The 12,471-nt window shown below is 31.0% G+C and overlaps 1 protein-coding gene across 1 annotated transcript; it reads left to right on the plus strand.

Annotated features, from left to right (window-relative positions):
* The first annotated feature begins 7,636 nt into the window (after positions 1–7,636).
* On the plus strand, positions 7,637–8,643 carry LOC9326484. The gene has a single exon (XM_002890376.2). It carries the CDS (start codon positions 7,726–7,728, stop codon positions 8,347–8,349), a length of 624 nt encoding a protein of 207 aa, XP_002890422.1. The 5' UTR covers positions 7,637–7,725; the 3' UTR covers positions 8,350–8,643.
* Positions 8,644–12,471: the final 3,828 nt, after the last annotated feature.

Below are 12,471 nucleotides of genomic sequence, written 5' to 3' on the forward strand. Positions count from 1 at the left end.
GTTATAGTGTACTTATCTTTTCATGAACTAAACTGATTTATATGGTATTGTATAACTGAAGTCATGGCGTCATAGTTACATGGATAGTATATTGAAGTCGTAAGAGTGACACTGAAACATATTTTTCAATACTATTTATTGATTGATTTGTTGTAGTTTGACGTAATCAAGAAGAATATTATAATAGTATACGCTAAAGAATATTATTATGCTATTGAAAAAGTGAGCAAGTGGATAGACGGAAATAAGAGCCGTGTGGAATCCGAAAGGCTGCGATTCTCTCTCGCCGTTAAGAGACGGGTGTTCATTACTTTTTATGATCTCTTAATATTCAACATCATAGTTTAAGCTCTCTACTTATCCACGGAATCGAATAATTGGCAGATTTTTATTGCTGATACAATTTTTCATGTGTTACGATAATGTTTTAATTATGCAATTTCGTAAAGTCACACACACAAATCGTTTTCTGTGGCTTTTAGGTATCCCACAAATTAACGATTTCGTCTTTTTCACTAGGTTTTCACACTTAATATTATCACAACTTTTATTTTTATCAATGTAGTTCCGAGCTTGGTCCATAATTTATCTGAGTCGAAAACGAGAATTTCAAATTATCTTGTTTTAAATCCTGACAAATTTGTTTTTTTACGAAACTTTTAGCATCAAAAATTAATTATAACAGGCGATCATCAAAAAATTAAAAACTTTATCGTAGTTTCTTTTTATATAAAATTAAGTAGTTGCACAACATATATATGCATCTCTGTCTAAATCTTTGAACAGAAAGAAAGAAGAAATGTCATTATTTCTAATCTTAATACTTTTGGATAAAACTCTTTGCTATTTTAAAACTATCCTTGCCAAAAACAAAACATGAATACAAGAGCTACTGTTGAACACAAAAAAAAAGTATACAAGAGAGTACTATTGCGGCCAAGGACTCTGCCACGTAATCGTAGACCACCCCCCGCTTATGGCATATGCAAGGATATAACATTGAAGATTGTTCTTAGGGGAAAAAAATATTAAAATATTATAAGAGCATTAAATAAAAACTTTTGTAAAGTAAGTGATTATTAGTAGAACATATTTAGAACATAGGAAATAATAATTTAATAATCAAAAATTTTAAATGTTTTTTTAAAATTAGAAAAAAAAAATTGAAATTGAAAACATTACAAAACTAAACACTTATATTTTTTAGAGTTGTAATTTTTATAATAGTATATAATGTACATTTTAGACCGGTTTATTTGTGTGATTGGGTTGAAGAAAAAAAACCCAACACTTAAAAATGCTACCCACTCAGAGACGGACATATCACCCAGAAAACACCCTTGAAATAGTTCTCGCGCAAGATCACTTCTTCAGTTCTTAACCCTCGAAACCCACTTTTAATTATTAAAAACTGTAAGAATAGGCCTAGTGTTTCAGCGTTAAATATGGCATTAGGCAGCGACCGAGTGGGGGGGGCATTGTAGACTTTTCATAAGTTCGGACTTCCAACTAGTTGCGCATCCTCGTCACTCCGACTACGACACGTGTCGAATAAACCCATTAAATGTATGACACGTGTGTTGAGAGAAGAGTGAGGGGACCACGTGAGACCTTGTGTGGAGTTATCTTGTTCAGTCTCCCAAGGCGTTAAGTAATCAATAATATTAATGGGAACGCTAGCGACACGACGAGATAAGGATTTGGTCATGTATTTAACTATTTCTATAGTTTTGGTGTCGCTATCGGAATTCTGATATTTTGTTTGTTTTTGTAACTTTACTTAATGTGGAATATAGTACTTGTTCTTAATGATCACATTTAGTTAACGAAAATAGCGTTAACAAACATTAATCAAAATCTAGGATTGCTGACAATTAAGATAACAAAATTTGGACTAGCTTGCAGTTTCACAAACATATTACACATTTGGGATGGTTTTGTTTCCTACAATTTTCATGTGTTTACTAGTAAATCCCACCTTGTCTATGTCGGAACCGAACCCGTACCCTTCTGTCTTTTTGGCTCCTAACCCTATTATCTACGAATTACGATGAAAGCCGAAATTTCCACAGTACATTTAAATATTATACTGTATTCAATTGTACCAAAATCAATTAATGTATGGTTCAAATTTGATTGAATAAGATACTTAAGAGAGGCAAGAAATGAGACTCTGGTTCGGTTATTAGTAAGGCTCTGGTTCGTGGAATCACTAATTACGTATTGCTCTTTTTATTATGTTAAAAATACAACATAATAAAAATTGTTAATTTTTATTACTATCTGTTGATTTCTTACAATTTAAATACAAAAATTTACTATCAGATATTCTATTTAGATAAATCATCACTCTTCATTCATACATTGGTACACTACAAAAAGTAGGCAAGGATCGTTTTCAGCATGGGGACAGGCAATATAGACGTAACCCTGAGGTCTATTTTTGGTTGTATCAATCCTCCTATATTGTTTGTTTCTGCTGGGTCCGTATATGTCTAAGGCTATTTATGGTCCGTGGGTTTCTATCTTCCAAGAAACTAATTCTATAAATCACGACGAAACTATTATATACGTGATAGACTCGTAGGATATTTATAGCTTTATTTTGACAGTAATGTTATATATATATATATATATATATATATATATATATATATATATACGTACCTATATACACTAGTTTGGACAGTGAATGACTTGTACTTTGGCGTGGTTCTCTGCAAACGTCAAATCTGTTGTGAACCGTGGTTTTGCAACTATTGACGAATAGTTTGTTTAGATTAAATCAAGAAGATGGATCAATTTTCATGTATTCATGAATACGAGCATCTTTTTGGGTTACCAGAGCGTTTGTTAAAAAAAACAGATAATCGGAAACAAGAAGATTTCCACAAAACAAATCAAGTATTAAACATATACGTGCAAGATTTTTTTTCTTAACAACGAGGCATGGAAATCAAATGAAACACTGTCGATGGGCTTGAACCAAAACAAAAGAAGTATATCGATGGGCTTGATATGAAGAGCAATGATAATCGATATTTGATTGCCATTGACTAGCGCAATTTGGCCCAGATTAATTATTAGGCCCTCAGAAGCCCAAGTCTCGGCAACCACCAATATGAACATGTTCAGGAAAATATCGGAACATATAATTGAGTGTAAGTTATCAACACTAACCAGAATTAGGAATACTTCTGGTAAAAAACAAAAAGACGACGTGTGACGAGGTTCTGTCCACACACGATGGCTTATATCTGCCGTCTTATTTGATTTTTTTTTTTTTTTATAAACCTTATCGGCTGATCCGGTCAGCCTCGGTAGGAACGCACCGAGGTGCTACAGAGTGGACTTCTCTCGCGGTTCAACAGACACTATGAGCTCCGAGCGGACTCGGATCGAACGGGCCATGAGATTCATAAGATCCATGAAATCCAGAATTGGGCCACCACACTGCCTGATCCGAGTTTGGAGTGCCTTCCGACTAATGCCTGATCCGAGTTTGGAGTGCCTTCCGACTAATGTCAGGGGGTAGTCAGGCCGCCTGCATTTCCGACTACCAGGTAAACCAATTGGGCCAAGACCCAACTGACAGACTTCCCAAACAAATGTGTTTTTATTTCCAGGGAGATCGAACTCAGATTTGAAAGTTTCACTAGACCACATATATTTAGGCTGATTTTTTTTTTTTATTAATAGTTTAATTTGTTTGTATAATATGGGTTGTTAATTATTTCGGATTTGTCGGGTAAACATGTGAACATAGTCACTAAATCGGACGACATATCGCGACCCACATTAATTTTTCTGGTCCCTAATTATGATTTTTTAATCTGCATAAAGATTTGATTCGTGTGATGATTTTTTTTCGTGTGGATTTCTTGTGAATTATTTCATGCACAAGAAGTTGCTAGAAAAACGTGAGAAGTGATCTTTTCATAAGCCAGGTGTGTGAGCACACTAACACACGAATTACAGCAATTATACATATTCTGATATTCATATTGATTAGTATTATATTTATAAGCAATCAATCTTTCCAAATAATCAACATATAAAAAAACTTAGGAGAAATTACACTACTTTCTATAATCTTTTTAACTATGTACAAATTAAACTTATTTTGAGTTACTTGAAATTTTCATGTCCGACTTAATATTATATGTGATTAAAAATTATTGTTACAGTTGCTATCAAAAAATTTCTGTAGATTTGTGTTGATACTTATACATGCATGCTGTCTCGCGATATATATATATATATAGATATGCTTTAATTGACTAAATGTAGAAATGCATTAAACACCGACAAAGATAAAATAAACACCGTTTGAAGACAAATGCATTTGATAAGTACGTTTTACTTAATATCAATCAAAGTTTCTCTGAATACATTACGGAAAGTCTAAGATTGTACAACATATAATACATTGGATTAGACTCTACCAAAGAGGCAAAGATAGTCATAGTCTCATAAAATCGATTCATGCATGGAGAATAAAAGACACTATTTAAGAGAACAGGGGAAATAAAATTAAAATAAAAGAAAACAGACAGGTGAATAGAGTAACGTATACTTGGAATAAAAGGCACACATATGTGTATCATAGATTCATAATGAACGATTATTAAATATATAGTAATTATTTACGAATGTTAAAAACCGAAAAAAGTGAAACCATGATAGATTTCTCTTTTCTCTTCTATAATATTTTGATGACATAGAAAATCAAAGTTTTGAATCATTTAAAATATAAGACCCAACCAAAATGTATCCCAACAAAATTGCACTGAATTCTAACTGAATTGAATAGATTTGGTTATAAGCTCATTTATAGCTTTACGAGAACCAAACTATATAACCGAACCCAAACAAAGCCGAAGTACCCATCCTAGTAACACTAATGTATACCGTATAATATACATATGCCAAGCATTGATATGTGGTTTGAAATAATCTTTTAGCGTGTTATATACCAAAACGAAAGAATATGGTAGCGTAGGTCGTAGGGTGTGCGACATTGTCTGTTTGACCGTGTAATATGCAGTTCAACTCCAATGTATGAAGTTTGGTATGGACTATGAATTACTCGTTCATCACGTTCAGAAAATGTAAATATGTCAAATATCAAATGTTGAACTATACTGCAAAAAAAAAAAATTAAAAACAAATGTTCAATTTAAATCACGACTGTGTATTTATAGCTAGCTCGGTCGAATAAATAAGTCAGCGTGTGAACATGTGAAGGCTGTTTGATATATGCATGTCATTGTCATCATGCGACCCGTTCGAGTTTACTCGGTCCGGTGGAGAATTGGAGAAATAGTTAGTATTTAATTTATAATTTAAAACTTTTTTTTTTTGCTAATAATTTAGAATTTAAAACTTGAACATAAAGATCTGGCTCATTCTAAGCGATATGAAATTTAGAAATTCAAAAAAGTTAGAAACGGGAAACAATCAAACTGAAACAAAACAAAAAAAACAGAAAGAGAACAGGATTTCTTTCTTCTTTTCAAAAAAAAAAAAAACATAATTTCTATCTCTTTCGTATATTGTTTACTTGTTCAGATTATAATTTTGTTTATTTTTTAATTTGCTCTATAAATTTCCTTTCATTAAGTGAGTTGTTTTTAAAGGTCCAACCCAAATTAATAAATTAAACTGCCGCCAAAAAGTTGAAAAATTAGTAAGTTAATAATAGTAGTATATAGTTTTATGCTCCCTGATTGTATCAACTATTATTAAGTTAATAAACTGCCGCCAAAAAGTTATAATAATGGTGTTAACTCCGTACGTGCATGAAACTAGTAAATTCATGATATTTTTTTCAATAAAATCTGCATGAGTAAATTAAAATACCGTTTAGTTAAATTGTACGTTATAGTCAAATACAAGTTGCGATATTTAGATTTTAATAGGCCACTTGTTATGACTACTTGGAGCCGCGTGGTGCGTGCCACGTCGTTGTTGATTTTGCTTTCAGATTGTTGATCTTAATCTTCTTTTCATTTCCAACGTTTTGCTAGCATACACTCTTTGTCTCTTTATTAATTACAATTTAATCAACTATAAACAAATCTCCCGGTAATGAAATTTTGTTTTCGTTCTAGCTTCTAGTAAGTATCCAAATATCACAAACAATGTAAAAATAATATCTAATATAATTCTTCAAATATACCTAAATGAAAATGCTGACTTGGTTGTTTGTCCTAGTTCGATGTGGTAAAAAATATGGGTTTCCAAACTGACCCTAGCAATTTGGAAGCTGAATCCAAGGACTAATCATATCTTCTTTGTTTACCATTTTAGTTTTAGTTAGCTGATTTGGAATGTGATGTTGTTGATGTCTCATTCCTTTGCTTTTGTAGCTGATCAGGCTAGTGCCGTCGTGCGTGCCAAGCCTTACAAAGCACATATGTTTAAAAGATTCTAGCATAATTGGGGTGGTTGTGACTTCTGAGCAACAATTTATGTCATGTGGATTGGGGAATCATCGTTTGCATCGCAATTATTTTAAATATGTTGATTTCTCGTAATACTACGACTGGAAACAAAGATTCTAAGTATACATATGTAATCTACGATCCCCTTTGGATTTTGATATTTTTGCTTAACTAGTTTATCGGCTTCAAATTTACTAAGTTACGAAACATAACAGTATGCTATAAATTAAATCAAGAGGTGCTTGGTGCACTAAATCACAATGTAAATTTTCACATTAGTCTAATATCTTCGAACCAAAAAAGTATTGAACCTAGAGCATAAAAAGTTAGACCACCATTACTACCACTAGCTCCCATTTCTTAACACTAGCTCCCTTTCTACTACCATTTACCATTAATTAGACCACCAACTCTTTGATTTTATTTTTAAAAATTTTAAATTCTAGTTAAGTAAATAATGCACACATCAACAATAAAATGAATTCTAGAATATTATGAAATCAAAACTAATCACGTTTGATAGATTATCGTCTTTTTCGATAAACGTCGTTAATTTTGATAGATTACTGTGAGTATTGTGAAATTGACATGCATGATATCCAATTAAATTGGAATGATACAGAGTAACCATAATTAAGAGCATTCATTCAATATTCAAAGAAAAGATTGATAAGAAAATATGGCTATACACCTATACGCACGCATACACACACTAGCTCGTACACATGACCACAACTTATATAATTATTTAATTCTAAATATATTTAGAATCTGTATATTCGTGTGTATAAAATTGCCATGATTGAAACTTCCTTAAAATACATGGAAAAATCCATCGAAATATATAGAAAGTTAAATCAGAAAGATTTTTAGGATATGTGGTGGATACATTGACGATTAAATTAAAATTCATACACTATATAGTAACAAATAACTCAACAAGACAAATAAATAATTCAGAGTAATTAGGTCATGAAAACGAACTTTAATTAGGAGGTATAACTAAGGAAAAAATTATATATGTCCTTTTACTATGCGTGACAAAAATCTACTAATGGACAGACAACAAACAAAAACTACGTGTTAACTACCGGTTCAAAACAATTAAACCGTAACCGGTTTTACTAATTTCAATTTTAATCACCCGGTTTTATCATCCATCCGTCTTCTATATATACCCTCCATGACCGACTCTATACGACGCGTCGTATCAACATTCGTGAATCTTCTCCACTCTCTCTCTCTCTCTCTAGATTTCAAATTTGTTACCTCAATCAAAATGGGAATCTGTGTGTCGTTTCATCGGAAAGACTCAAATTCTTCGCCGACGGTGAAGATCGTGACGGTTAACGGCGACCTACGTGAATACAATGTTCCGGTGATAGCATCTCAAGTTTTGGAAGCTGAATCGGCGGCAGCTTCGTCTTCCTCTAGATCTTCTTCTTATTTCATCTGTGATTCAGATTCTCTCTACTATGACGATTTCATTCCGGCGATCAAATCGGAAGAACCGCTTCAGGCGGACCAGATCTACTTCGTTCTTCCGATCTCTAAACGTCAGAATCGTTTAACGGCGTCGGACATGGCGGCTCTCGCCGTTAAAGCAAGCGTCGCGATACAAAACTCTGTTAAGAAAGAATCTCGTCGGCGAAAGAAGGTGAGAATCTCTCCGGTTATGATGTTGACGGGGTCTAATGATTCCCTTAACGGAAATGGAAGTGAAACGACGGTTAAGAAGGGACGGCCGTTAGTGAGTAAAACTGCGCCGTTTAAAGCTTCGAGTGGTTATAACCGGTCCGGTTCGGTTCGTAATTTGAGGAGATACACGTCTAAGCGAGCTAAGCTGGCGGTTCGATCTTTTAGGCTGAAACTTTCGACGATCTACGAAGGCTCCGTCGTTTAGATTTATTTATTTATTAAGTTGCTTTCAATTTTTGAGGAACAAATAAATTAGCAAAACAAAAATGAAAACAATATTAGAAGAAGCATAATTATTATTACTATTTTTTTGTTTTGTTACAAACTGATGATATAGTTTCCACCATCAAGCAAACATTGTATATTTCTTATTATACTTTTTTTTTTTTTTTTCTCATTTCTTATTATACTTTTGATTGTGTATTTTGGTCATGTACCATAGACTAGTAATCGTATATGTTTACCAACAGAGTTATGTATGATTGATGATGTTTCTCTATTTAACCATCTTAAGTTTCTAACCATACACACACTCACAAGATTGATGATTGTAATCGTTAATGTGGTTATCTTTTTGTTGTCTTTCATTATCGAATGTAAAAAAATTACGTCAAAAAGTATAATCTTCCTAAATTCGTTAATAACTATTTGCATTGTACATATAGTGGTGAGCATAAGCTTTGCCTTGCATTGTACATATAGAATTTAAACGGTAGTTAAAATTTAAGGTGGAAAATGTAATAAACCAAAACCTTGCCTTCACAACCAAGGAAGTTTTAAACATTTCTAAGACTTATTCAATCTAATTATATTAATCAAGATATTATATTCAATCATAGATTTAAAGATTTTGTTCAGGTTTTATATATATTTTTAATATTATATATGATTATATATATATTGATTATAATATTTTTCAAGAATAAATTAAAAAGAATCCTTTAAAATTTTTGTTACTTACTTATTATTGTCGAAAAAGCTAGCAAATCAATGATACTTACTTTTCGATGATTCAATTTGATGTGTCGTTGATGTGTTGATTACCAATGATCAAATCTTTATAACGCATGTTGTTGATTATATAAAAAAAACAATGTCAATTAGTTGTTGAGTAGTCGTCTTAATTAGTTTTGCTTAGTCCTCGATCTAAGCTATGATTTACAACTTAAAGAACTTTTACTAGCATAGACTTATGGCATTACAAATATAAGCTTTCTAGAAGTTTCAACATATTGTAATTGTATGTTAAGACTTAAGAGTTGTGCTTTCGTGTTGAATGAATATAGTGATTCAATATATGACAATGTAATATAAACTAAAAGCAATAAATATCTGACGTAAACAAAATAAATCTATAAAGTATATTCAACTGTGTTGATTCTAAACAGAGACGTGGTGTGAATGGTATATAGATTCCACAAGGTACTATGAAACCACGTTTTATAAAAAAAGAGGCCGTATCGGTATCATATATGATGATATGAACATTGCGGGTGCTGAATTGGTGATTGGTGTGAACGTTAAGAGATCAATGTTCTTCCTTTTCGCTCTAAAAATAGCAAGTCCTCCGACATGACTGGCAAATCTCCAACAATGACTTATATGCAGGCGACGAAGTAATTAACTATATCAACCCATTCCTTTATAACAATACAACTAATATAAAATTTCAGTAATTATTACCATATACGTGCGTCATATAAAAACTTAGGAAATAATTACGGTATGACTTTTTTTCTTCCCATAATAACTATGATCATTGATCATAATTTATTATTTTATTATATAAAATATGGTTTTAAAAAAATGTCGGATTGATGGCTCTTGGAAATCTTCAGACCCAACTATGGGTATAGGATGGTGGTGTTTTCAAGGAACTGATCAAACTTTGCTGCTTGGTGCAAAATGCCTTCGGAGATGTCCCTCCCCCCTTCACTCGGAGTTGGAAGCTTTAATTTGGGCTATGAAGAATATCCTTTCAAGAAGAATTGATTGTCAGGCTTTTGAAACAGATTGTTCTGAGTAAGTCTCGATGGTTCAGTCTCCTGAAGAATGGCCCGCATTCTCCAATCTGCTAGACGAGTTGGAGTTGCTCCGTGTCTCTTTTTCCTTTTTCTCGCTTTCTCTTATTTCTCGTTTATGTAATATTAAGGCGGACTGTTTAGCCCGTTCTTCTAGACTTCTGTTTTCTGATGTTACTTTTGTAAACTCTTCTCCACCTAGTTGGGCAACCAATCATGGAGTTACTTTTTAATGAATGTGTGGTTGATAAAAAAAAATTATGGTTTTCAAAGTTAGTAATTCATAGGATTGTGAGACATGTGAAATCTATTATCAGATGTTGACATGTGTTAGAAAAAAATTAATTTTTTTTTCCTTTAAAGAAATAGAAAAACTAAAAGAGGAAACAAATTTATATATACTAATTTATATGTCTATATCTAAATATATATTTTTTTAACCAAAAGGAAAATTAACAAATTTATTTTTAAATGTATTATTGGTCAATTAAATTTAGCATATATTAATTTTTAAAAAGAATATTTAATGAGGATAATAACTAACTAAAAAGGCCATTGAAGTTTAAAATAACAATATAATTTATTTAACATTAATTTAATTGGATAAAATTGTATGTATTATTGTAATATAGTGTTTTTATTCGTTAAATTAAAATAGAAAAAAAATTAAAACAAATTAATGAGCTTATGATAATAAAATTTTGAATACTTATGTTTTATTCTAAGAATTCGTATCCTATGATGGAAGTGCTTGCATCTTTTGATGTGTTACACCATATATAAAAATATATTTTAAATAATGTTTGTTTTTCAATATTTTTGTAGATTTCTATTTTTTATTAATTATAGTTTGTTAATTGTTAATTATTTTAATATTAACTAAGATATAGGGCGGACCCAGCTTCTGGCTCTCTTGATCAGGCCGTTTGATCTCATATTAATATTATTTTGATATAAAATTGTTATCAGTTAAGATGAAGTGTGTAGAATTATAATCGAGTTTAATATGATGAAATAGATAGTTAAACTGTATTGCAAATTTCAAATACTATCATAAAAAAAATAATATTTATATCTTACATACGCCTAAATAGGCGGGCCGTATATAGTTTTATTTATAATATTTTCTAGGTTACCGAATATGAATTTGTGTACAAACTGTTATTGTTTACCATAAAGGTTTTATTGTATTTTATTACATTCTAGACTTCTAGTCATGTTGTTAGAAGATTTCACAATGGAAAAAGATGAAGATGATAATGTGTACAGAAGAGAGGTAGGTCTATGTTGCCACATAGGATTAGACCGTTGATATGTACTTAAAATTGGCGTCAAGTCTTTAGACGAGTGACCTAATCGCCTTATTGGACCGTGTGTTTTTCGTCCTATTATTGAATCCACTGATAGACAAAAAGAAAAAAGTCAACTCTCCTTCGTTTGTTATTTTTTTTTGTTTTATTGAATTATATTTAGTTTTGGTAAGTACCCTACACAAGATTTGTATGATTCATTAAATACGTACATTTTCAATTTATATAATTATGCACTTCTATTACACTATGAGTGTGACTGGTAAAAAGTGAAAGAAATGAGATGAAAAATAAAAGAAGAAAAGAGAAGAAAATAAAAGCAAAAAAACAGAAAAAAATTTCTCTCATATATTTGAAGTGGGATGAATTCTACCTTTTCACGTTGTTTTTTGAAAAATTGGGAAGAAAACAAAATCAACTGCTTTTCATCTGACTGATTACATTTAAATACAACACAGAAGAATTATTTTTCTTCTCATTATTTTTCTTCTACGAAAGAGTACCAGTCAGACCCTATGTATATGAATAGTTTCCTCCGTTGACCAAAAAACAATGGATATATAGCTGATTTTGAAATATGGTTCCGGTTGGATAAGTTTCAAACTTTTTTCGATGAACATATTTTCAAACTTATAATTAATGTACATAGATCACATGCGACTTTAAAACATATCATATCTTTTCTCTTTAAAAATCAAATGGTCTCCATATTGAAATTAAATGCGTAATATATATATATATATATATATATATATATATATATATATATATATATATATATATATATATATATATATATATATATATATATATATATATATATATATATATATATATATATATATATATATATATATAACTATATATATATATATATTTATTGTGAGATATAAATAAATATATTAATTTTTAGAACACTACCTCATATATATTTATAAAACTGGTAGAGAGAAAAAGATATATTTTGCGACCATATATATATATAGAGAGAGTGTG

Source organism: Arabidopsis lyrata (genome assembly GCF_000004255.2).
Source record: "Arabidopsis lyrata subsp. lyrata unplaced genomic scaffold ARALYscaffold_1, whole genome shotgun sequence".
Classification (NCBI taxonomy): Eukaryota; Viridiplantae; Streptophyta; class Magnoliopsida; order Brassicales; family Brassicaceae; genus Arabidopsis; species Arabidopsis lyrata.

Excerpts from the sequence above, each read along its gene's own strand:
- LOC9326484 (XM_002890376.2), top strand. The coding sequence starts at position 7,726 with ATGGGAATCTGTGTGTCGTTTCATCGGAAAGACTCAAATTCTTCGCCG.